A 24,462-nucleotide genomic window follows, 5' to 3' on the forward strand; every position below is an offset into this window, starting at 1 on the left:
CCAAATGGAACAGACAGGTTTACCAAGATCTTGCCCACTGTTTGTCATGTCTTCTCCTGATTCATTCTAGAATGAAGGCTCAAAAGCATGTTGTAGATTAGACACATTTTTTTGGTTAATCAGATTTCCCTCCGGAAAGCACTTTAACTGCTGCCCTTGATCTAATAATTTCTTAATATACAAATTTAGTTGTAAAAGAAATCAAACCATAGATCATAGCTGCCAAGTTTTCCCTTTTCTCACGAGGAAGCCTATTCTGCATAAGGGAATTTCCCTTTAAAAAGGGATAACTTGGCAGCTATGCCATAGATGTGAATTATTGTTCGGTTGGAATTAAATCAGGCTAGATCTAAGTATATTAAGCCTCATTGATTGCAATGGAGGAGACTGAAGAACTAGGATTTACAGGGCTTAATTTTGGCTAGATCATTCCCTATATTAGTATTGTTTTATTGTACTTGCTCTCCCCTTCATCTTTCTATTGTACCTTTAATTAACACATTTTAAAGTTTTAAATAACACAGATCACTGATCAAAGCTTGCAATTGAAAAAGTAGACAAAGGGGAAAGCAACAAGACAAAAGGGCAGGGTTGATAAAGACTATGGTTAACACACGTATGCGGTTGGATGCAATTAAGTACAAACTTAAATAAATTACAGCCTATGATCACCAAAATTATAGTGTATCACAAGTAGAGAGCAAGAAGGTCTAGGGCAGACCAATGTCAGAGGTGCCTGTTCACTGACAGTAAGGGGTTCAGTAACACATACTCAGATGACTCAAGGAACTAGGGCACAACACAACAAGTTATATGAGGAACATGAGTGCTTCCTAACCCCAGTTGTAGCGAGCAACAGGAAATAGGTTATCAAACTTATCAGCTGTAGTTCAGCAGTCCCTATGAAGCCTAACATTGGAAGGAGTTAGTATTCAGAAAGCTGCGAATATGAAATATTAATTCTCTAACAGCAGTGTTTACATTACAGTCCTGAAAAGCCAGCTTGTGGTTTACGCTATCAATGGCTACTAGTCACAATGGCGCTATGTTCTACCTCCACGGTGAGTTGCTGGGAATCGCAGGTGAGCAAAGTGTTGTCGCGCTCATGTCCTGCTTGCAGGCTTCCCACAAGCACCAGGTTGGCCACTATGAGAGCAGGATGCTGGACTAGATGGGCCATTCACCTCAAGTTTCAAATCTTTATTGCGTTAGCATACAGCCATAGCAAAATAAAACAATACAAAAATGCCAGAGACAAGCAACGAAACATAATTCAAGGTGGTGTTGTTGGCGTAATAGCATTTAAATTACCCTAAGACAATGATGCAAAGGTTTAAGTGCCAGCGCCAAAAATCGAATATGCGGATATATGTGAAGCATAAAATAGCCCAAAATAGACTCGACACATTGAGTTAAAAATATAAAAGAGAGCATTAAAACAGGTCCAGGCATAGGACACACTACCCTGTCAGGGTAGCCCTGAGTTTCAGAGCCTGCACTATGAAGATTGCCACCCCACGTGAAATTTGGGGATTTGCGTCCACAAGAAGCGATTTCAAACAGTCTTCCTTAGATGTAATGGTGGACGGGATCAAGAGGAGGAGCTTAGATCTTATTGGCCATTCACCTGATCCAGCAGGCTCTTCTTCTGTTCTGCCACAGAGTGGTCCAACATGCAACCCTAGAGCCACATGTGGCCCTCATATTTTCTGGCAGCCCTCAGCAACATTTGACGGCCCCTGCAGGCCTCGAACTGCCTTCCCAAAGCTGGGTAAGGGAGGCGCTGGGCTTTGGGGAGGAGGCATGAGGGCTCTGACTGGGTCCTGGAGTCCTCCTTCCTCATTCCCAAAGCCTTCTTTCCCAGCTTTGGGAAGGAGATGGGAAGGCTCTAGGACCTGGCCAGAGCCTCATTCTTCCTTCTCAAAACCTGGTGCCTCACATCGCCAGCTTTGGGAAGGTAGCATAAGGGCTGGGTTGTGGGGGGGGGGGCGTCAAATTTTGGCCTTGCCCCCCCCCCCCACCCAATAAGGTAGTGTGCAGCCTGCGGATTCCATGCTGAAACACATTTGCGGCCCATTTGCTATGAAGAGCTGGGCTGCCCTATTCTGCCAGCTTTGCAAGACAAAGGGAGCATAGATTACAACTGATGGAATATAATAATGTTCTACAGTTTAGCTGTAAAACCAGGCAAAAATAATGCAATCTGAGTGCTCTTGACTTTAGCATGCACAGAGGACTATGATTAGAATGCATGCAGACATTAAAGCACTTGCCCCCGATCTTAACTGTTAATGTGTGTGAAGTAGTGGGGACAATGAGTACAGGAGAGGTCTTCAAGGTCAGAAAGAAGGGTTTCCTGGATTTTCAAAAAAAAACTGGCACATAAGACACAGACACAAGAACAGGTAACATATAATTATTCTTTCTGGTCGGCAAAGATTATACGCTACCTTATATAGTCAGTGGTGGCACCCCCATTGAGACAGGCAAAGTATGTGTCTTAACCTGACACATGGGTAAGTTTCACCTGAAATAAGATTAGGCACCCTGACAGTTCAGCTAGCTGGTGACTCAGTGTGGGTAGCATGAATCATGCAATCCACATTAGCAGAGATACATTAATATCTCATACCAAATGCCAAGACAGGCATCCCAAAGGGAGAACAAATTCTTATGTTTGCAAGCAGCAAAAACCAAATGAAGCCAAATGGAGGGTAAAATGTAACCTGTACATTTGGAGATGGTCTTCCTAGGTTTGGAATCGGTCTCTCTCCTGAACTGGTGATCAGTGATGTAGTGGGGAGGAGGTGCATGAAGACTGCAGCTCCAAGACTTCTTTCTGAGCAAGAGTGATAACATCATCTGCCAAGGTGCTTTGATAACTGACAGTCCTTCCTTGCGCTGGCAAGTGAATGATGTGATAATGAAGCGTTCATATTTGTTTGCGGCATGTTAACATAGAGCAGGGACGTGGGTGGCGACGGGGTGAGCTCCTGTTGCTCGGTCCCAGCTCCTGCCCACCTAGCTGTTCGAAAGCACGTCAAAGTGCAAGTAGATAAATAGGTACCGCTCTGGCGGGAAGGTAAACGGAGTTTCTGTGCACTGCTCTGGTTCGCCACATGACCCGGAAAAACTGTCTGAGGAAAAATGTCAGCTCCCTTGGCCAGTAAAGCGAGATGAGCGCCGCAACCCCAGAGTCGTTCACGACTGGACTTAACTGTCAGGGGTCCTTTACCTTTTTTTAACATAGAGTAGGCGTCCTCAACCTCAGCTCTCCAGATGTTTTGAGACTACAATTCCCATCATCCCTGAGCACAGGTCCTGCTAGCTAGGGATCATGGGAGTTGTAGGCCAAAAACATCTGGAGGGCCGAGGTTGAGGAAGCCTGACATAGAGGAAGCCAAACAAGGGAGAAAACAACCAAGGAGAGGCTGGGTACTTTTTTCCTTTTCTTTGATGGCGTTCCTCCTTTGTGCTGTGCTAGCACTTCTTTGCAAGATTGTTAGCAGTTCTAATTTACAGCTAAATTTATTTTTTTAAAAAATTGACTGGCTGAAGGTCTTTTCTTAAGGCTCAGTGTATTTTACCTGTTGAACGTATGCCGTCAAAAGCAAGCACCACTGAATCCACTGGGAACTATACCTAGGACTGAAGTCCCAATAATCCAACCAAGATGATATCATGCCGGTGTACTGCTGTTCTTTTAGATGGGTGGGGGTGATAACTGCTGCTTGACATTATGCACTCCCTTGGGGCCAGGGTGGCTAAGGAAGCTGCTGCGATGAGCTCCTGCACTTCATAATTTATCACTACATAGGGATGGGGGTGGGGATTCAATTTAGGCAAACTGATTTGAATTGATTGGTTTTGCTGATTATTTTATTATTTGATTCTTTTTCTAAACTGCTTTGAGGGGTGTATGCATTTATGAAATAAACAAATGAAATTATGAACATACAGTTCACCTTTAAAGGTGAACCCAACAAGGATGGCCAAAACACAGCCATCCTTCAAAATTCAAACTTATCTGAATTTTGCAGTGTTTTCTCCAGCCAAGTAAAATGCAGGCACCTGGGTAAAGTGTGCTTATACATCCATATATAACATTAAACAATACATTATATTCTGGATAATTGCTTTGCAAAAATGTGTATAACAGGAGAATTTTGCACTAAAATGCTGGTGAATTTTCAAGAGGGTTTTTTTCTTTTTAAGCAACTGATATGGAGATGTGGAATACTAAATACTGAAAGAATGAGAAACAGAGAGAAACTTAAGCTGACAGATTTGTCCATCCCTAACACTACAGCACTGTTGAAGATCTGCTGAAACATAGGGCTACCTTTTCAAAATTGCCATCTGATTTGGTACACTCAGCTTTAGGCATCTTTAACGACTTTGGTTGTCAATAATTTGTGTGTATAAGTTCCTTTCAGATAAGGTGTTGCTGGGCATGTACCATCAATCGCAGATCAGTCCTTGAAAAGAAAACCAGTCACTGAAGGAGATCATGTCACAAACAGGTGGAAGAGGGAACAGCCTCATGTTTGGGCAACAGCTGCCAAAGACTGGCCACATTCAACACCTGGAAACCTGCAGCTTAATCCTACCAAACAACTGGAGAGAGGCTCCAAATTCCAGACTTATCATTTATTTCTGCAGTTTTATTTAACCCAACATGTGCACGCACGCACAAATGCTTTCATTTTGGGAGCTGTCTGATTTCTTAATGGAAATGGCAAAGAAGGAAAATATTGATTTAGGGCCTTTTATTTTAAAATTCACTCCATAAGCCAGGAAAGGGGGGAGAGATAATCAAGTTCTAGTGATGTCAATTCTCTTTGCCATGGCAACTGTACATTTTTAGTGACAGCGGAGTCTTCCTCCTGAAGCTGCAAAACTGCATGGGGAGTGGGGGCGAGAAGGGCAAGGAACAGACAGTGGGATTTATTTAGGTAAAACTGTAACTCTTGAAATTTGCAGGAGGGAGAAGACAAGGAAGATAGCCAAGTAAACAAAATAGGCATATCTGTGTTGGAGATTCATTCCCTGTGTCTGCTGTCATGGGAATGTTGTCTATCACATGACTGTATGTTTTTTATTCCACAGAGTGGAAAATGACGAAGACAGGATGTTTGTGTTACTGTGTTTCCTGAAGTGGGACTATTGTCCTTTGTTCATTCTCTTTACTGCCTGATGCTAGAGAGAGAAGGAGCCATGTTGCAGTGCTCTCTGTGTGTTTATATGTAAATAAAAGTAGATTAGCCAAAATGCTGAGTTGTTGAGTTCTGTTACGCAACTGCGCAAACTCTGCGGATCCGTAAGTGTGCTGATGTCAGTTGGCATCAGTTGCTGTGATTTCAGGCTGAAGAAAGCTTTTTGAACGATCGACCAGGAGGATAGGAACATGCCAGTCGGGCATGTGTCTCTGCCAGGGTCCTACTCAAGAGTAGGAGATCTAACAATCTGCTCTTATGTATGTAGCCAGGAGGTTTGTTTTATATATTTTAGTTTAGATTTGTAGCTTGACCTAACAAGAGCTTAGAGCATGTTGCAGTGGAGCAATATCCACAAATGACTGGTTTTGTTGTTATGCCTCATTTTCATACCGGGTACGATCCCCAGAGACAGAGATATTGTAGCTAACTACTTTTCTGTAGCCTCTTCCCATAAGAGAACATGCTGCCTCTCTTTTCAGTCCCACCCACCCAAAGTAAACTTGGGAATTCAAAGGCAATGATTTAAGCTTTGGAGTTTGACTTTTGAAATGCCAAGGTAATTTCACAGCAAACATTTCCCTTTCTGTCCCTCTTTTCTGAGAATGCTATAGAGAGAGTCATAGATTTCTAAAGTTGGAAGGGACCACAAGGGCCATTTAGTCCAACCCCCTGCGCAATCCCAGGTCCAATTAATCCAAGATACATTTCCCTCCAATGTGATAAGATTCAGATTGTTCTGAGTTAACTTTTGCTTATTATAAAGGGCTATCAGTTTATTGGCAGAATCACGAGCAACAGAAGACAGTTCCAAGGTACCATTCAGAAGCAATGGCTTTTGGAGTCATTTTGGTAGGTGCACAATTGTCATGTGGATTTCCTTCCACCTGCTCATTAGACCCCCATCACGGCACAGGCTCTTACTGTGAACAATTTTTGTCTCAGTTCTCTACAGCAAAAGTGGCACCCATATATATATATTACTTTGCAATATATATTATTTAAATATTCATTCATATATAATTGGTGCTGTCCCAAGAGATGCCTCATTGCTTTTCTGTTTTCTGTAGTGTTGTTTGTTCATTTTGAGTAAGTTGTTTGCTGCTAGACACAGTCTAAGTGCACAAAAGCTGCAATCCTAGGCCTGCTTACTCAGAAGAAAGTGCCACCGAATTCAATGAGCCTTACTCTGTGGTAAAATGGGTTTTGAATGCTTCTTGCTGTGAATATTAAAAACCAATGGAATGCATCATTCATTATTGCTCTTTTCAGATGGAAATTAGCTTGGGCCATTACATTTCAGCAGACACACGAGCATACACACACATGGCTATTTTCTGAATAGAATATGTGTTTATGAAATAAAGTGCTGCAATTTTTTAAAAAATGATTTATATGCAATTAAGTGGCAGGAGTAATTCATACAATACAGGACACAATGAGCAAATATCAACAGGGTGCTAAACTGGCCCTGCCTGATGCCAGAGTGAGGGAAGCAAGACAGGATGAGAGTTTATACTGAAATGTGAAATTAAGTTAGTGAGATAGGCTGCAATCCTAACCCCATTTACCTGGCAATAAGCCCCACTGAATTCAATGACACTTACTTCTAAGTAGACATGGTGAGAATTGCAGCTATAGATGACTTTGTGATCTATAGCTTTATTAATGTTGTCCATTTATTAACTTTGTCTTTATGGTGTCACAGGACTCTTAGTTGTTTTTGCTCCGGAAGACTAACAGTGCGACCCCTCTTGAAAGTCATTAACTTTGGAAGAAAACACACAGGGAAGGTAAATGAATTGTTGGTGGCTGAGCTATGCCCGTCTGTTGCATGCCACAATGTACATTAACCAATGTAAAGTTTCACATCTTGCAAAACAAGCAAATTGCTGTGATATGGAGAAGACGAAGTGGAAATGTGAATGAATGTTGAAACATTATTTTCCTAATGTTCACTGAATATTTTCATTTTTGCACAAGAATACTAAATGCTGTGTCAACATGGACAGAGAAATAACAGAATGGATACTGAAGGAAGGAAGGAAGGAAGGAAGGAAGGAAGGAAGGAAGGAAGGAAGGAAGGAAAGAAGGAAAGAAGGAAAGAAGGAAAGAAGGAAAGAAGGAAAGAAGGAAAGAAAGTGGAGGAAAATGGGATTTCTCCAAACACACCTGTGTGGCTTGCTTCTAGTGCTTAAACATACTGTAGGAGGTTTCATAGTTGTGTAGCCATACAACTGCTAGCACATTTGCAAAGTTAAGCAGGGTCCAGTATGCTTTCAAATTGGGTGGGGGACCATGTGTTGAGATTCCTGTGTTGCGCAGGGGGTTGGACTGGGTCTCTTCTAATTCTACAATTCTTCCTCCCTTCATAATCATTTTTGGTCAGACATTTTTAAATATCACCATGAAATGAGTGAGATGCATTCTGAAGCTTTTGTTTTAGTCCATATGGTCATGTCAATGCAATGTCTAACATCAGTGTTGGCTGCCGTGTCCGCTCAGGAAGTTGTGTGCCGGCCCTTGATTGTGCAGCATAACCTTTCCCAGCATATGTTCTCCTATCGCTGGGATGGCATAACAATATGCAAGCTGACCAGGACACATTTGCACACCGAGCCCATTGTACAGTTACAGGCTCATCTGCATAGATTTCATTCGGATGAAGTTGAGGGCCTTTGGATGTTGAACTGCGTGTTGGAACAAGGCTGCTAAACTACCCACGGGCTGTGAGATAGTGCCTGACTGAATATGTTGAGCAGGCAGGCACTGTTGGGGAAAACGAATTCCTAACAACAGATGGTATTTATATCAAATGTCTTTCTGGAGCTGGCATAAGAGGGTGAACTGCATTTTGGGGTACAGCTAGATTTAGCTGCTCCTAGTCTTTTGGGATTCATTGACTTCTGACTGGGGCAACTGCTTGCCTTGTTCTCCTGTGGATTTCCTGTAGATTATTTGGCAGGTATTAAGGATCCAGAAATCGATTCCAAAGACCTTCAAGAGGGTATGAGTTTTAAACTGAAATATACATTTTGCGTTTTGTGTGTGGGTCTTCTTCTTCTTTTGCATTACTTGCTTCAAGAGTGAAAGATAGCCATAGATACAAGCTGTGTTTCCTTATGTGGGGGGCATACCTGCCAAGTCTCCCACTGAAAAATGTGGGATCAGCAGCGGCGCGGAACCAGAAGTTGCATAGAAGCAACTTCCGGAGCCGCTCTGACCATGTGTGGGCACCGGAAATAGCGGAGAGTGGCACCGGAAGTCGCTTCTACGCATGCCCGACGGCCATCTTGGTGGTGGCTGCATGGCAGCGGCCATCTTGGTGACAGCCGCCATGCGGCCACCACTAAGATGGCTGCTGGGCATGCGTGGAAGCGACTTCCGGTGCCGCTCTGCCCTATTTCCGGTGCCCACACATGGGAAGAGCAGCACCCAAAATGGAGGCTCCCTGGCAGGTAGGAAATCCGGGGGATTTCTGGGATTTTTCTCCATTCAGGAGAACAGCGGGAAATGGATTAAAACCCCAGGGTTTCCCGTGAAAAACGGGATACTTGGCAGCTAAGGTGGGTGGGGGTCAAGAGCAGACATGGACCATAAGAGCCCTGCTGGATCAGACCAAAGGCTACCTAAGTCCAGCATTGTCTTTCCCACACTGGCAAATCAGAAGTATCCAGGAAGCCTGCAGGCAGGACAGGAAGGTGATGGCCCTTTCCTATTTTCATCCTCAAGCAGCTGGGACTCAGTAGCACACATCCTCTGCAGCTGGAGGCTATGTATTGCCATCATTACCAGTAGTCAGACTCCTCCTCTATGAACTCACCTAATAATCCCTTTTTAAATGCATCTTTCAAAGTCCCAGACTTTCAATTGCAAGGAGGTTATAACCCAGACGTTTGCTCACTCTTGGTTCAGTATGATGGGGAATATTATCTGCTCACATGCAGAAATGGCCGGCCTTGGGCTTAGGACTGGTGCGTCTCTCAAAGGGGGAAACAATTTCTCATTTGCACATGCCACTTAATTTGACTGTATGACATTTGAAATTGGCCAGCACTGAACATTGCGGCTGGACTAAACGGCGAGGACAACAGAAGCTGCTAGACGGCAATAAAGCATCGAGGCTGATTTAAAATAAGCCAGGTGGCTGGCAATGCTGTGCTGACTCACTAGGCTGAATACAAGCAAATAAATGCTGCAACCATTCATGCAAGGGGCCTGCTGTCTGCTCAGGCTTGAACCCACTGCCAGTTCAGGCAGTGAGTTGCGGATAAAGGTGATAGGTTTCTATGCATGCTTACAGGATGGAGAGGGAAGTCTGGTCCTCGGAGCAACAATGCTCTCCCCTTGATATAGCCCATTTGATAAAGGAAACCATTTTGCAAAGCTGTGCCCACCAGCGCAGGCAGTGAATTCTCGCCAACCATTTGACTAGCAAATCCTTACGGGCCCCTTGCTCAGGGTGGAATGAGACACGTGAAGTGGAAACTAGCACTTTACTATAGCAACTTGGCTGTTAAAAACACTCAAATGTCAACATGTCCCTGAGGTGTGCTTAGGTGGGCCAATAGGATGCAAAGGCAGAAGCACAATGTTTTGGTTCGGGGTTTTTTTAAATGAAGATACTCTGAATGCCAACAGTCTGTAAAAGAAAACCACACTGATTTGATCAAAGAGATTCTTCTCTGTTCCCACCTGCCTTTCTTCTGTGCCTTATATTTTCCAGCAAGTGCCCATAATTATGCCCAGAGGGGAGCCATATATTGCAGGGATCTCTGTGGGGAGGACATGTGTTTCTGTCTCTTCTATAAGCACAGACTTATTGCATTTCCCCCCACAACACATATCCATCTTTTGCAGAGAGCTGGCCATATGGGATCAGGGCAGGGCACAGTTGAGTGAACCTAACACCCAGCTCTTCTCCTGGATGCAGCCTATTTACATAGAACTCAAGAGGAGCAATGAGACCACAGACTGAAGTACACGAGATTCCAATCTATATTCATACTCTGCTTGGCCCTGCACTGTGTTCAAAGCACACTAATAGATAGTGCCCCGTTCCCATTTTGGCGGCTTTTATCCAACAGTTATCAGAATTTCAAAAAGGAGGCAGGAACTTACCCAGCCATAACAATGAAGAAATCCAGGCGGTTCCAAGTGTCTCCAAGGTAGCATTTCTTGCCAAAGATCCCCAAGGCCACCATTTTAAAAACCATCTCCATGGCAAAGAAGATGAAGATGAAATCGTCAAAAACCTGAAAGACCCATAAGAATAAGTGAGGTGGGGTTCAACTTGTCTCCACGGCTACTTTCCCCTCCACCTTATACTTCACAATGTATTGAACAAGTACTGTATTAATTTCAATACTCAGAACAAATATACACTGACATAACACTCTTCCGCACTGTATTTGGGATGTTTCATTGTCGTAAATGACAGCAGTCGCTTCTTGTAGCAGCAATGCGGTCTGGTCTTGCATTGGAAAGCACAAAAGCAGATGTGCTGGTTCTGACAGAAAAGCCAGAAGTATTGCCAAGGCAGGCAAGGAAGAGGGTGGCTCTTTCCTCCCCTTCTTGTGTTGTAGGAGGGAAGGGAAGAAACAGCAGTGTTGCCTGTGTCAATTGTGTACAGGGCAAAGGAAGGGAGATGGTAGAAGCCCACAGGAAGGTCCTGTGACAAACCAGGCTCCTGAGTTTTGAGAACAAAGGGCTCACCAGTCTACTCTGAAGCAAGAGTGGCTTGGCAGTCTGAGAAACCCCAAGCGGGTGGGTTAGAGGGGGCAACATGGTGGTTCACCTACTGCCATTATGGAGGAGGAGTTACCTACCTGCAAAATTTTACATCTGTTGGAGAGGCAGTCCATATCATCACAAGGCTGGTACATCCCAAGGGTCACACAATTCAGTAGGATCACCATCATACTGACAAACTCAAACCAAGTGCGAGGAAGAAATAAAGTCAAGGAAAAACACTCAGCCAGAAAGAGTGCAACCAAGTCCAAGTTCTGGCAGAATAAAAACATTTGAAACACACACACAAATCCCATACGCAACAAAAACAAATCTCTCAAACACCTCACTTCAGACTATGCAGCAGGTACACCACCGGACCAAAGGGACTTCATAGGAATATATACATCAGGTGGTAAATCTGTTCCTGAGTAAAACCACTCCAGGTTGCTGTTGGAGGAAGGAGGAAATCACATAGAGTAAAGCAAAGTCCTGTATAAATGCAAATCTGAATGCAATATTCAACCTGAAAAAACGCAAGCATCAATTTCTAAGCATCTGATAAATCCTTTTAAAACCAGATATAATAAACACATCTTTATGACATTCTGTATGCATAGGCTGGAAAGAACATCAGAACAGTAGGTTTATATGAGTAGGGTTCTTTCCCCTCTTTTTGTAGCATCAATTTGTTTTCCCCCCATATCGCCCATTAAGAAAACTCAATAAACAACCCTCCCCCCTGCCCCACCAATGACAAAATATCTTAGAACTTACAGTTACAATTCTCCTCACATTTATGTTGGTGCACTTAGCATCAAACAACATCAACCAAAAGCAGTCTCATTCAACGCACTTGGTACAAACATATAAACCCTCTTCATGCCATTGGCAGACTAGCGAGGTTGTGTGTTAACACCCCATGCCAACCACTTCCATGGGTTGAGGCCCTGTCTGCAGCTAATGAGTCTGCCAAATGTATGTAGGTTTCAGCTCATGGGAACAGCCTGTGTGAGCGGCCTTGGAGAGGGCCAAGGCAAATGTGCATAGTGCGGCTCTCCTCCCTTGAGTGATCATTGTGATGAGTTTGACAGTGCCTGAAGAGGGCCAAGTTCAGAGGTTCTGCTTCCAAACATTATTATTATTAATTGCCTTCCACATACATACAAGGCAAAGTACAAACTATAATAAAAACAGCTAAAAACCAGTTTAAAACAGCATGGAAAATAACAGCAAATTAATGTTAAAAACAATACAAAGTAGACACCCATGGCAGTGACACGTTCATTCAATTGGGAAAGCTTGTTGGAAACAAATATGCCATCCGTTGTTTCTGGAAAGTGCAGATACCGGGCACCTGTTGTGTCTCAACAGAAATGCTATTCCACAGGAAAGGGACAGCCACACTAAAAGCCCTGCTCTGAGTTACTGCACTGGCCATGAGGCTTCCATTTAAAAAAAAATGGATTTCTGCCTCCTGTGTTGACTTCTAATTTGGTGAATTCATTCATCCATTATCAATACATCCCAATGTTTTGAACCCTGTCCCCTTCTATTGGCATTTCCATTTTTGTGCAATCTTTTATTTCTTAAGAACTGCTGGATCAGAGCAAAGGCTCATCTAATCAAACATCGTGTTTTCCACAGTAGCCAACCAGATATCTCTGGGAAGTCAACAAGCAGGGCATGAGTGCAATAGCTCTCTCTCTCCTGCTGTTGCTCCCCAGCAAATGGTCTTCAGAGGCATACTGCTTCTGACCTGGAGGTCATCCTGACTAGTGGCCATAGATAGCCTTAACCTGAATTTGAATAATTCTCTTTTAAAGCTGTCCAAGTTGGCAACAACCATTACCCGGGGCCAGTGCTAGGGTTTTTTGCGCCCTAGGCGAGATCACCTTCTGCCCCCCCCCCGCAGGGGTCAGCAAACTTTTTCAGGAGGGGGTCAGTCCACTGTCCCTCAGACCTTGTGGGGGGCCGGACCCACCCCCTCCCAAAAGCCCACTCACGCCGCTGCCGCTGCCCCTCATCTTGCAGTCAGCATAGCAACAGCACAGTATGGCGATTCCGTGGGGTTATGCAAACATATTATTGCAGGTGTCTTACTTGCGCGTTTAAATAGCATTTCCTGCTATTTGATGAGAAATGAGAATATTTCAATGCAAAGGTGTTCTGTCTGGGTTTTATGGAAATGTAATGATTTGAAGTTATTGTTTCCAAGACACTTTGCCTTGTATTTCATCAAACTTGCTCACTACAGCATGGCAGGCTTAATACTTGCAATGCATTCCTCTGCATGTCCATGCAGAAGTAAACACCGCTGAGTTCAGTGGGATTGACTCCCAGATAAAGTGTTACAGAATTGCTGTCTGGACAAAGTGCCCAGAGGAACCCAGCAAAGGTGGTGAAGAACCAGAATATCCAATCCTATGTAGAAAAGCTGAAGGAGTTGCATATGATTTTTAACCTGGAAAAGAGATTATTAAGCAGTATGCGATAAGCCATCTTCAGCTATTTGAAGAGCTGCCTTGACTAGGGTCTGACGAGGGTCTAAAATAACAGGTTCTTCCACCTCCAGTACTGAAGGTGGCATGCCTCTTGAATTCCAGTTGCTGAAAACCACAAGCAAGAAGAGTGCTGTTGCACTCATGTCCTCCTGCCTGAGGGCTTCCTACAGGCATCTTGTTGGCCCCTGTGAGAACAGGATGCTGTGCTAGATGGAACTTGAACTTGCTCCAGAGGGGACCTCTTAATCTAATTCTTAATGGAGGGGCAATCCCATGGGTAAGGCAGCCTCTAATTTCAAAAATTTTAAAGTACCCAATGGATGGAAATACCGCAACAGGAAGCGTGCTGCAAAACACCAGCGCCATACAATTCTCCTCTTCAGAGCTCCTGCATGGTTGATTAGCTAGTGAATCCCCCCAACAACAAAAAAAGAAAAGTTTAGCGTCCCTCAGCTGGGCGGAGGCGGCCGAGGTCACCGCGGCTGCGATACCAGCCTGCGCCACAAGGGGTCGGGGCCGAGACTGGTGTTTGCTTTAACTGCGGAGGGAGGGATAAAGGAAACATCTCTTAATTATGAGAAAGAAAAGTCGGGTGGGGGAGATTTTCATGTGTCTATGCTTTTATTTCGTACAAGGAAAGAGCAGGAATGCTGGAATCCTGCGCAGGCAAACGCTGTGCGTTGGGGGGGGGGAAGAGAAAATGTCAACGATTTATGTGCCCAGGAAGGTTCTGGCTTTTAAAAGGTTCTTTAATAGCTTTGTTTAAACTCCTGCACCCAACCAGCAAAGAAGGGCATCCTTGGCGCCGCTTGCAGGTGCATTCAGGGGGGAAAATCCAAAAGGAAGCCACAGCGCGGTTGCCTCTTGCTGCTGCCCGTTCGGCAATGGCTGGCACACGTGCTAAAGTTTTCCAGGGCTGGAGCCTGGAGGCAAGTTAGGAGGGAGGGGCGTCACGCCAGCCAGCCAATAACGTGGCGCCTTGCTAGCCTAGCCTGCCCCTCACCTCCTCCCAGGCCCCCAGCCCAGCCCAGGCACCCAGCAGCCTCAGAAAGAAAAAAACAAAAGGAAGCCACAGGCGCGCTCAGGGGGGGAAATCCAAAAGAAAGCCACAGGCGCGCCGTGGGAGGGCGGTGGGCGGTGGCGGGGGTTGGGGGGCCTGGCTGGCCAGTGCCCCCTCCAGTTCGGCGCTCTAGGCGGCTGCCTAGCTCTCCTAAATTGACGCGCCGGCCCTGCCATTACCACATATTGTGGTAGCAAGTTCCACAGTTTAACTATGTGCTGCTTTAAGAAACACTTATTTTTTTGTCTATCATGAATCTCCCATCATTCAGCTTCACAGGATGCCCCTCAGTTTCTGTTTGATAATAATAATAATAATAATAATAATAATAATAATAATAATAATAATGAAATTTTATCTGTATCTTTCTCCATACCATGCACAATTACTTGCCTTTCTCCCCAAAACTCTTTCCTCATAGGGGAGTTGCTTCAGACCCTTAGGCATTTTGGTTGCCCCTTTCTGCATCCAAAATTCTGTGAATCATTTCTCAACAGCAAATGAGGAAGATGTGCCTGCTTGAGGTATATGCCCACATTGAAGCAATAGAAGAAGAAATTAGAGAGGAAAGATTGATTTGGAGGAATTGTCTATTCTACAGTGGGGGCCAATGAAAACTAGATTGCTTTCAAATGATTCTTCTCTTCCTCTCTTTCACAAGAAATTAGGGATACTAATTTCTTCCAATTGCCACACTGGAAGGAACAGATCACTCGTTCATCTAAACTGTTATTTCGCTCCCAACAGTGACCAAAGCTGGATGTAACTTCCACGATGGGCTTAATTATGCTACACTTTAACTAGGGGGAAAATATGTTTCTTTGCCCCAGCTGGTAATCAGTAAACATCCTAAAGCATGAGGATTGATAGCCCTTGTAATTGTTTTCCTAGCTGCTGCATGTTGCCCTTGCAGATGCTTATCAGACTAAATGGCAAAACATTCATTTCTGGAGGCTCATACCAAGATAATGCCTAATAATCAATAGCCAGAGACTCAGAGTCATTTTATTGTAGTTTTCTGGTAGTTTCCCCTCCCCCAACCGCCCAAAATGACTTTGCAGATTTCACTAAATGCCACTTCTCTTTGTATATTATGAAGCACTGGGAACACACAAAAGCATGGATTATTATTTACACTCCTTTTTATTCTCTATAATCCTGCACTGATTTTTCCCCTTCCCAGACTAAACTATCCTAAATCCAGATTTACATTTCTGCTAAAAGTTTTCTAAATTGCCATTGCACTGGCAAGCAGCCCTAAATTCAATGAAAGTGCTTTAATGCCCTTTGTTTTGTAGCTTATACATTTAAATTTCATTGAAATGAGAATAAAGCCCCTATTATTCCTCCTTGTAAAGAGCTACTGAAACCCATGAATATTACAATCAACATCTATACAGATAAAAGGAGACTGGGTTTTACTAGAATGCACAGTTTTGAGGAAGATTTAAGATACACTGGAGTCTGTTGCTCAGTGGGAATAGCAAATAGGCTGAGCAAGATATAAGGAGAAGCAAATAGAGGAATGCAACTTGATAGTTCATTCCTGAATACATTTACGTACCTGCTTCCTTCCAAACAGATGTGCTTGCAGCCTTATGTCCTAATCCTAAAATGGTAAAGGATGGACATGCTACTGAATATAATGGGACTGAATTTCATGTAACTGCCCTGATTCAAAATAAAAAAATTCCTTCAGTAGCACCTTAAAGACCAACTAAGTTTTTATTTTGGTATGAGCTTTCGTGTGCATGCACACTTTGTCAGATACACTGAAACAGAATCCACCAAACCCTTATGTATATTCAGAGGGTGGGGGTGGGGGTGATGGGAATGGGTGATGGGCTGATGGGAGTGGTAAACCTTTGGATGGCTGTTAACAACTGCTGATGACTGCACCCCCACCCTCTGAATATACATAAGGGTTTGGTGGATTCTGTTTCAGTGTATCTGACAAAGTGTGCATGCACACGAAAGGTCATACCAAAATAAAAACTTGGTTGGTCTTTAAGGTGCTACTGAAGGAATTTTTTTATTTTGCTTCGACTCAGACCAACACGGCTACCTACCTGCCCTGATTCAGTTTAAGACCATGAATGCAGAAAAGCAAACACCCTTAGCGTATATCTGGTTGGACGATCAACAAGTCCAAGAGGCTCAATGGTTTAGACCACTGCACCACCTGCTCCCGCACATGTATGCATAGTACTGGATTGAGCCCCCACCCCAGTGAGGTCCACAAACATACCCCATTTCTTTTGCCCATTTAAGTGATTGCTTTACTCAACACTATGGAGAGAGGAAAGGGCAGACACTTAGGGATGTTACCATGGCGGGGCAAAACCTGCCCCATTAACTCTGGACATTGTGGGAAGGAGAGGAAATCCCATGGAGAAGTGCAATTAAGATGCATCTGTGAGAAGAAGACTCATTGAGAGAGATTCTCCATAAGTTCTTGAAATATACAGCTCCCTGCCCTCTGCTCCATTTTTCCAATCTATGTATGGAGTTCCAGAAAGTTCTACATTTCTCATAGAAGGTCTATACATAATTTACAGTGTACCCTCTTAAGTTCTAAAATAAGAAACCATAAAATGAGGAACTCCTTTCAACATAACTGTCCTGACATCTTGAATTCCTACTGGTGTTGCAAAACAGGAACAGTTCCAGTTTCCATCCACCAAAAGCTTGGAACAAACATATGTACGTTCCCTCAGGGAAGAGAAGCTGGTAGCGGAACCTGATCTGCCTTGGCTTCGGTTTTTGTCCAGGAATGTTTCAGCAGCCAAACTCAATGGTCCTCTGCCCTGCATTTTGCTCAGGAGAGGCAGCAATACACTGTGCACCAGTTCTCTTTTCTGTGTTAGATTGTAAAAAAAGCATTCCAGACTATTATTTGGCAGTCTAATGATGCAGAATGAATACTTCAATGGTGAAATGCAGATAGGTGACCAGGATAACATTGGTGTAACTTTATTTTAATTTATACCAAATATATAAACCTCAGGACAGATACATAACTACAAAACGAGTCAGATCAGCAGGATCTTCTCAACAGTTACTTAAGCAGCAGACACCATCTAACTTTGACAGTCACATGGAAGCATGAAGCCTTTTCAACAGTGCAATCCTGTGATGTCGACTCAGAAGTAAGCTCCATTGATTTCAATGAGACTTTCTCTTTAAAAAATAGTGAGTAAACGGGTTGGAAACTAATAGATTTTTCAAGTCGTATATATATTATTATTATTTTTTACAATTCCTTTTAAATGCTTCATCTGAGATGGAGAGAGCAGGAAGAGGCTATTCTGCTGCTTGTGGACTTCCAGGGCCACTTGGCTAGCCACTGTGAGAAACAAGATGCTAGACTAGATAGGCCATTGGTCTGCTCCAGCAAAGCTCTTCTGCTATGCTAAGCCTCCATTTGCACAATACCTTTAAAGCATTATCATGCCACTTGAAACAGTCCTGGCTTCCATCAAAGAATCCTGGGAACTGTAGTTTGTTACGGGTCCTGGGAGTTGTTAGGAGACCCCTATTCCCCTCACAGAGATACAGTTCTAAGTATTTTAACAATAAATCCCTCTTCTCAAGTAACTTTGGGCATCACTTTCTGTTCCACCCTGTGGTCGACACACACACAGCTCTGTTTCCATTCTGCTGCTGTTGGGTTTCTGCCAAAAACTATGTTATTCATCTTGCTGTCTGCTGTGGTGAAATTACATAAATTACGTAATGAATTACAGTCGTTACATAAGTTACATTGCCATTACACTATTCCACCCTATTCATTTCAGAGGAAACACAATGCGAATTTGGGCACGGAGACATAATCGATTATGTATCGTTTGCAGACAGTGAATACCAATTGTATTTGCTGAATCGATCTTCGTTCTGGACAATTTCTACTCCTGTTTTTGTCAGAATCTTCTGCTGTCCCTATGGGGCAGTGGGTGACTTTCACACACACCCTTTAGCCTGTGGTGTGGCACCACAGGCAAAATTTAACATAAATTGAATGAAAAGCAGTAATCAGTCATGGAGGGGCTTAAATATTTAGATGACCAATTCCAGCATGTCCAAAAGGAATGACAAGAGATAAAAGAAGTCAAATGAGAAAAAATAGAACTTCGTAAATCTCTCTCCATGTCCCATCCACACACACACACACACACACACACACACACACACACACACGCCGGAATCAGGAGCGTTCAGAAAGGGTTAATTATAACTATCTGCTTCCTTCAATGTGTCTCACCACTGCCAGCCACAGGGACTATCTCTAGTCACCACGGCAACAAACTTGAACCAGGTTTATAATCCTGCTTTTTGCTGTATCTCGTTCTCCACCCCTTTCTATTTCTCTTCCCCTTCGCGACCCCCAAACCCTCTCCTGTATCTAAGCGTGTAATTAATTTCAACTTCTGACAAAGCCGGTATTCAAAATCCACATCATTCAGTCAGAAGTTTCATTACTAATTAACTTTCCTCAGTTCGAGTTTTCTAATTAGCAATGAACGTTCCTTTTCTCGCTCCCACCATCCTGGCCGTCTACGTTCCTGCTGTTAATCTTTTTCTCTGTCCTGCTAAATCCCTCCCTCTCTCCTCCCTTCCTTCCTTCCTTTCCTCCTCCTCCTCTCGTTATCAGTCTGTATTTTGGAACCCAGAGGCATACAGAAGTTGGCGGCCTTTTGAGGCGGAGCTGGTCGTCATAGGTGGGCAGTATTTAAAATAAGTAAATAATCAAAGCCAAGAACACAGGAATTGTCACACTGGATTAGACTGTCTGTCTGTTGGACCAGTATCCTCTTTCTGGTGATGCCGTGCTCCAGATGGTTCACAGGAACTTGCAAGAAACCCTATTGTGAACGATTATGTAATCACTCACCCTGAGGGGAAGTTTCTTCCTAAAATACCGTCGGTTTGTAGGTGAACTTAGGTTTGTAGGTGTCCTTAAGGAAACAAAGGTTTATGTCTTGTTTTATAATAACTTGTGACTGGAAGATGGACTGCTCCAATTAAACCATAATTTACACACTCCATTTGAAAACCCTTCTGCAGTTCTTCTTTCTGGATCAAACGCCTCCCCTCCTACTTTTCTCTTAGTCCTCTACTGCATTGGTTCTGCTCCAGTAGCTCAGCACCTTATTCCCACATAATACAAATGAATAAATAAAATGATGGTCCGGAAAGGAAGACCATTAATTTTAATTTCTCGGTGAAAACTCACTGCAGTTGGTTCCATCTGAAAGAACATGTATGAACCAGATTCATAATTCCCTTTCCATTTTGGTGACAATTACTGCCAATCGCCTCTTGCTTCTCCCCTCAGCTAGTGATTGGCTAGGATCCAGCTGTGACTCTTAATAAGGCCATCATTTCTATTCTGAAATATATGTTGTAGAGCTTGGGGCTGTCAACTGCTAAAAGCCATAACATCTGAGACACTTAAAGAGTCCCAGGAACATTACAGGTCATAAATGGGGAGTGAACATAAAACAGTGATGATGCATATGTGCATCAGCATCAAATTCGGTAACATATGCCTGAGCTAACCCCCCCCCCCAAATCTATTTTTTAAAAAAAACTTTTCATCGTTTCCTAGTAGTTTGGTTCATGGGTGTGAACATTGTGATCCAGTACAATGAATGCTATACTTAGACCTGGAAAAGCTGGGTTCATATCCTCACTTAGACGCACGCCAACTTCAAACAATCTTTTTTTGTGTTAAAAAAAATTACTTAAATAATGCAGACGGAATCCAGATAGAAAAGAAATCCTGATAACACTTAACTGAGGAAAACAGAGCAGAAGCAGTAGATCAATTGAAGAGAAACATGTTTTTAATACTTTTTTACTTCAGACATTCAACCAAACAGACAGAGGAAAAGCTCCTCCACAACAACACAAACACCCCTTGGGTAGCTAACACTCGGAACAGAACTAACCCTTAAATTACATACCGAATGTAGCCAGAAACTTCCAGCATTTTGCATTCCACCGGATCTAACTGGCTAAAAAATCATTTGAACTTTAAAATACATGCCAGTGCTAATTTGGCCCCCCAGAGCTGGACCATAAAGAAGGCTGATTGCCGAAGAATTGATGCCTTTGAATTATGGTGCTGGAGGAGACTTTTGAGAGTCCCATGGACTGCAAGAAGATCAAACTTATCCATTCTGAAGGAAATCAGCCCTGAGTGCTCACTGGAAGGACAGATCGTGAAGCTGAGGCTCCAATACTTTGGCCACCTCATGAGAAGAGAAGACTCCCTGGAAAAGACCCTGATGTTGGGAAAGATGGAGGGCACAAGGAGAAGGGGACGACAGAGGACGAGATGGTTGAACAGTGTTCTCAAAGCTACAAACATGAGTCTGACCAAACTGCAGAAGGCAGTGGAAGACAGGAGTGCCTGGCGTGCTCTGGTCCATGGGGTCATGAAGAGTTGGACACGACTAAACGACTAAACAACAACATGTGTATTTTAATGAGACAAACATCTACAAAAACACACACAAACAGCACAAATCATATGAGACCCACAGCACAATTAATTCATATCTGAGGTTTATTTACAAGTACTAAATTTAAGAATTGTTAGGAACAGCCATCACACAAAGCACTGGGTCTCAATCCAAATTCTGCTACCTGTAATATAAAGTGACTAAATGACCTTCCTGATTGGATTATTGGACCAGAGAGGAGCAATAGATGGGCAGCAACTAGCCCACCAAGGCCTTTCTTCTAGAAAAGTTTTCATCACGGGTATAGCACAAAGCATCTACACGCACAGCAAAATTATGCATGTCTTAATTCACAAAACCCCACATAGTGTCTTAAGGACCACCTGATTCCTTATGCTTCACTTCAGTCATGGAGATCCTCTGATGGGGCACTGCTAGAGTTTGCTCAGCCTTTACTAAGACCAAGCTTTTCATGTGATGGGCCCTGCCCTGTGGAACTCCCTGCCAGTAGAGGCTCAGCAAGAATAATCCCTGCCTACTTTCAGACATCTCCTGAAAACTGACTAACAAACGTGGATTTCTTTTTCCCAACCAGTTTTCAAAATAAAGTACAGCAAAGCATCCTTGGTAGCTTAATTGGCCCTCTATTGTCTCTCTTCTCATATAAGAACCTAGACAAGGAACAGGATGCCTTGACTTTACCGCAGGACAGTTAATATTTCATTTGGAGCAGAAGTAATAGCTTGTGGTGTGAATGTTAAATCATCAGACAATACTAGGCAGTGAAGGTCTCTGCCACATCTCCCGTGGCTGCCTTTCCACCATTTCTACTCATCCCGTTGTCCTCTCTCTTTCTCTCCCTTTCTCTCTTATCCTGGCCAGTTTTCTATACAATACAGGTGACAGCATGACAAATCCTCCACCACCAGCGTAGTCCGAATCTGTCAGTCTGAGTGAATAGGAATGCCTAATTTATTTTCCTTCCCAAATACCCTTCTCTTGCAGACAAAGGCTTTCTTTGCCTATGGCAGTGGTTCCCAACAGGTGGTCCGCGGACCCCCAGGGGTCCGCGAGCTATGCCAGAGGGGTCCGCAAGATGCTATTAGAATAAAAAATATATTAAATATATTTCGTATGTTAACAGATTTTTTATTTTGGCCGCTTCCTGCATGAGCAGAGTTTAGCGCAAAACTAGAATTAGATAGAGGCAGTAGTTCTGCTGTATGCCGTTAGGTGGCGCTTTACAAACACTACTGTTTTGCAAAGAGGCAGCGCGCGCATTCTACTAACGCTCACCTCCCCAAGATGCTTTGCACGCGTCGGCTTCATTTGTGCGCTACTGCGCAGGTACCCTGTCTTCTCCATTCCCCTCCCTCCTCCCTGGCGCGCGCTGCCTCTTTGCAAAACAGTAGTGTTTGTAAACAAAGCGTTGTTTTTCGCGGAAGCTACAGTTCGCATAGTTAAAAATGGACCGTTGGTTAAAAAGTGGTTCGTTAAAACGACAAAGGCCTACAGATGAAGAGGAAGATAATGCATTTGATGTTCAAGCAAGTAAGTCAGTGACTCTCGAACCGATCTTGTCAGTGTCCCTTGAACCTAACTCTTCCAAGATCAGTGTTAAGCTTACTGGAAAAAATAGATTAGGAATTAGGAATTAGATTTAGGATTAGGAATTAATGGGGGTCCTTGTCACAATAGCGGCTCGATGAGGGGTCCTCGAGAAAATTTTGTTGGGAACCCCTGGCCTATGGACTTAGGGCAGTGGTTGTGAGGGGGGCAGGGACTAGGCTTTCAGCAGACTTCAGGTCCCCTCACTCCTCTGCAACTGGGTGGGGAGTGGAGACCAAGACAAAACATTTTCCAACCTCTGTGGTTTGAGCAAGCACATTGTCAAAGTCACTTACCTCATTTATACCTCTGGGCTGACTCTGACATGGCCCCATCCGCACTCTACATTTAAAGTAGTGCCATACCCCTTTAAACAGGGGCTGGGAGAAGCAGGGAGCCGTGTTCGCTGTTTGACCTGCCCTAAGCCCGCCAGCTGCTCCAGGTCAGTGTTGAAGTAAGATGCATCAGCTAGTCCAGTAGGCTTTTGTAAATGGAATGGGTAGAGAGAGACACCATTCCATCCTTTGCCTGGGTTGCACTGGTGAATGCCCTTTACCAATGTGCATGTGTGCCCTTGTTTAGCCTTCTGAACCTGTCAAGGTCTTTCAATTCCATCAACCACGATATCCTTTCAGATCACCTGGCTGGATTGGAAATAGATGGGAGTTGCTCTGCAGTGTTTCTGTAGGTTTCAGAAGAACATAGGACGCTGCCTTATATTTGGTCAGTGTTAGTTATCTAGTCTACTGCTGCCCACTCTAGCTGGCAGCATCTTCTCCAGGGTCTCAGTCTTTCATGCCACCTGCTACCTGATTCTTTTAACTGTAGATGCCAGCAGGGACTGAATGTGGGGTTTTCTGCATGCAAAACATGTGCTCTAAAAATGAGAAATGCCCTTTTCCTACTGCCAAATGGCCCTAAAGCGTTGTTGGGGGGGAACTCCTGTTCTAAGCTTTGGGAATTGCCCTGTGGTTCTGTCTTCTTCCATATGCTTTTAAACATTCACATTAAACCACTGTTGGAGGTTATTAGGGAATTTGGGGTTTAGTGTCATCAGTATGCTGATGACTCCTCGTAATAGTTCTCATTTTTCTCAAATACCAGTGAAGCAGTGGAATCCCTAAGCTGTTGTCCGGAATTAGTAATGTGCTGGATGAGGGCCAATAAAAGAAAACTTGGCACAGATCAGGCTGAGGTGATGACAGTTAGTGGGACTTTAGATGACGGAACTGGTGAATGGTGTATTCCAGCTGAGCGTTTCATACCTTCTGCCAGAGCACAGGAACTTAGGAAGCTGCCTCAATAGTCAGACTAGCTCAGTATTAGCTATGCCCGCCACACCCTCTCAAGATCTCTCTTCTGTAATCCAGGCCTTGCCTTGGATTGCATTATAAGCAACACCTCCATCTTGTACACAGTGTGTTTCCTTTTCATACAGCACACTCATAAGATGTAATGATGGCCACCGACGTGAATGGCTTTAAAACAGAATTAGACAAAGTTATTGGAAGATAAGATTATCAATGGCTATCAATGCCACAATGGCTACGTTTTCCCTCCACTGTTGAGGGCAGCATGCCTCTGGAAAACAGTTGCTGGGGTATCACAAGTGGAGAGAGCACTGTTGCGATCAGGCCCTACTTTTAGGCTTTCCATAGGCAACTGATTGGCTAGGATGAGAAATCCATGCTGGATTAGATAGGCCTTTGGACAGATCCAGCAGAGTTCTTCTTGTACTGTTCCCTTTTGCATCTGGCCACCTTAGCTGGTGTCAGTCTTCAGGATTTGCAATGCATGTTTACTTGGAAGTCGAGTCCCAGTACGTTCAATGGGGCAAGCATGAATAATGATCTGCTGATCTATCCTATGGAGCAAAA

The 24,462-nt window shown here is 43.8% G+C and overlaps 1 protein-coding gene across 1 annotated transcript in view; it reads right to left on the reverse strand.

Moving 5' to 3' along the window:
* CACNA1I (calcium voltage-gated channel subunit alpha1 I) overlaps positions 1-24,462 on the reverse strand; it is a 269,708-nt gene that overhangs the window by 129,354 nt on the left and 115,892 nt on the right. The window contains exons 2-3 of the mRNA XM_035128273.2: positions 11,045-11,156; positions 10,338-10,471 (exon numbers count right to left, since the gene is read on the reverse strand). Of these exons, the coding sequence (XP_034984164.2) occupies positions 10,338-10,471; positions 11,045-11,156 (246 nt within the window). The remainder of the gene's footprint in view (positions 1-10,337; positions 10,472-11,044; positions 11,157-24,462) is intronic.

Source organism: Zootoca vivipara, chromosome 10 (genome assembly GCF_963506605.1).
Source record: "Zootoca vivipara chromosome 10, rZooViv1.1, whole genome shotgun sequence".
Lineage (NCBI taxonomy): Eukaryota > Metazoa > Chordata > Lepidosauria > Squamata > Lacertidae > Zootoca > Zootoca vivipara.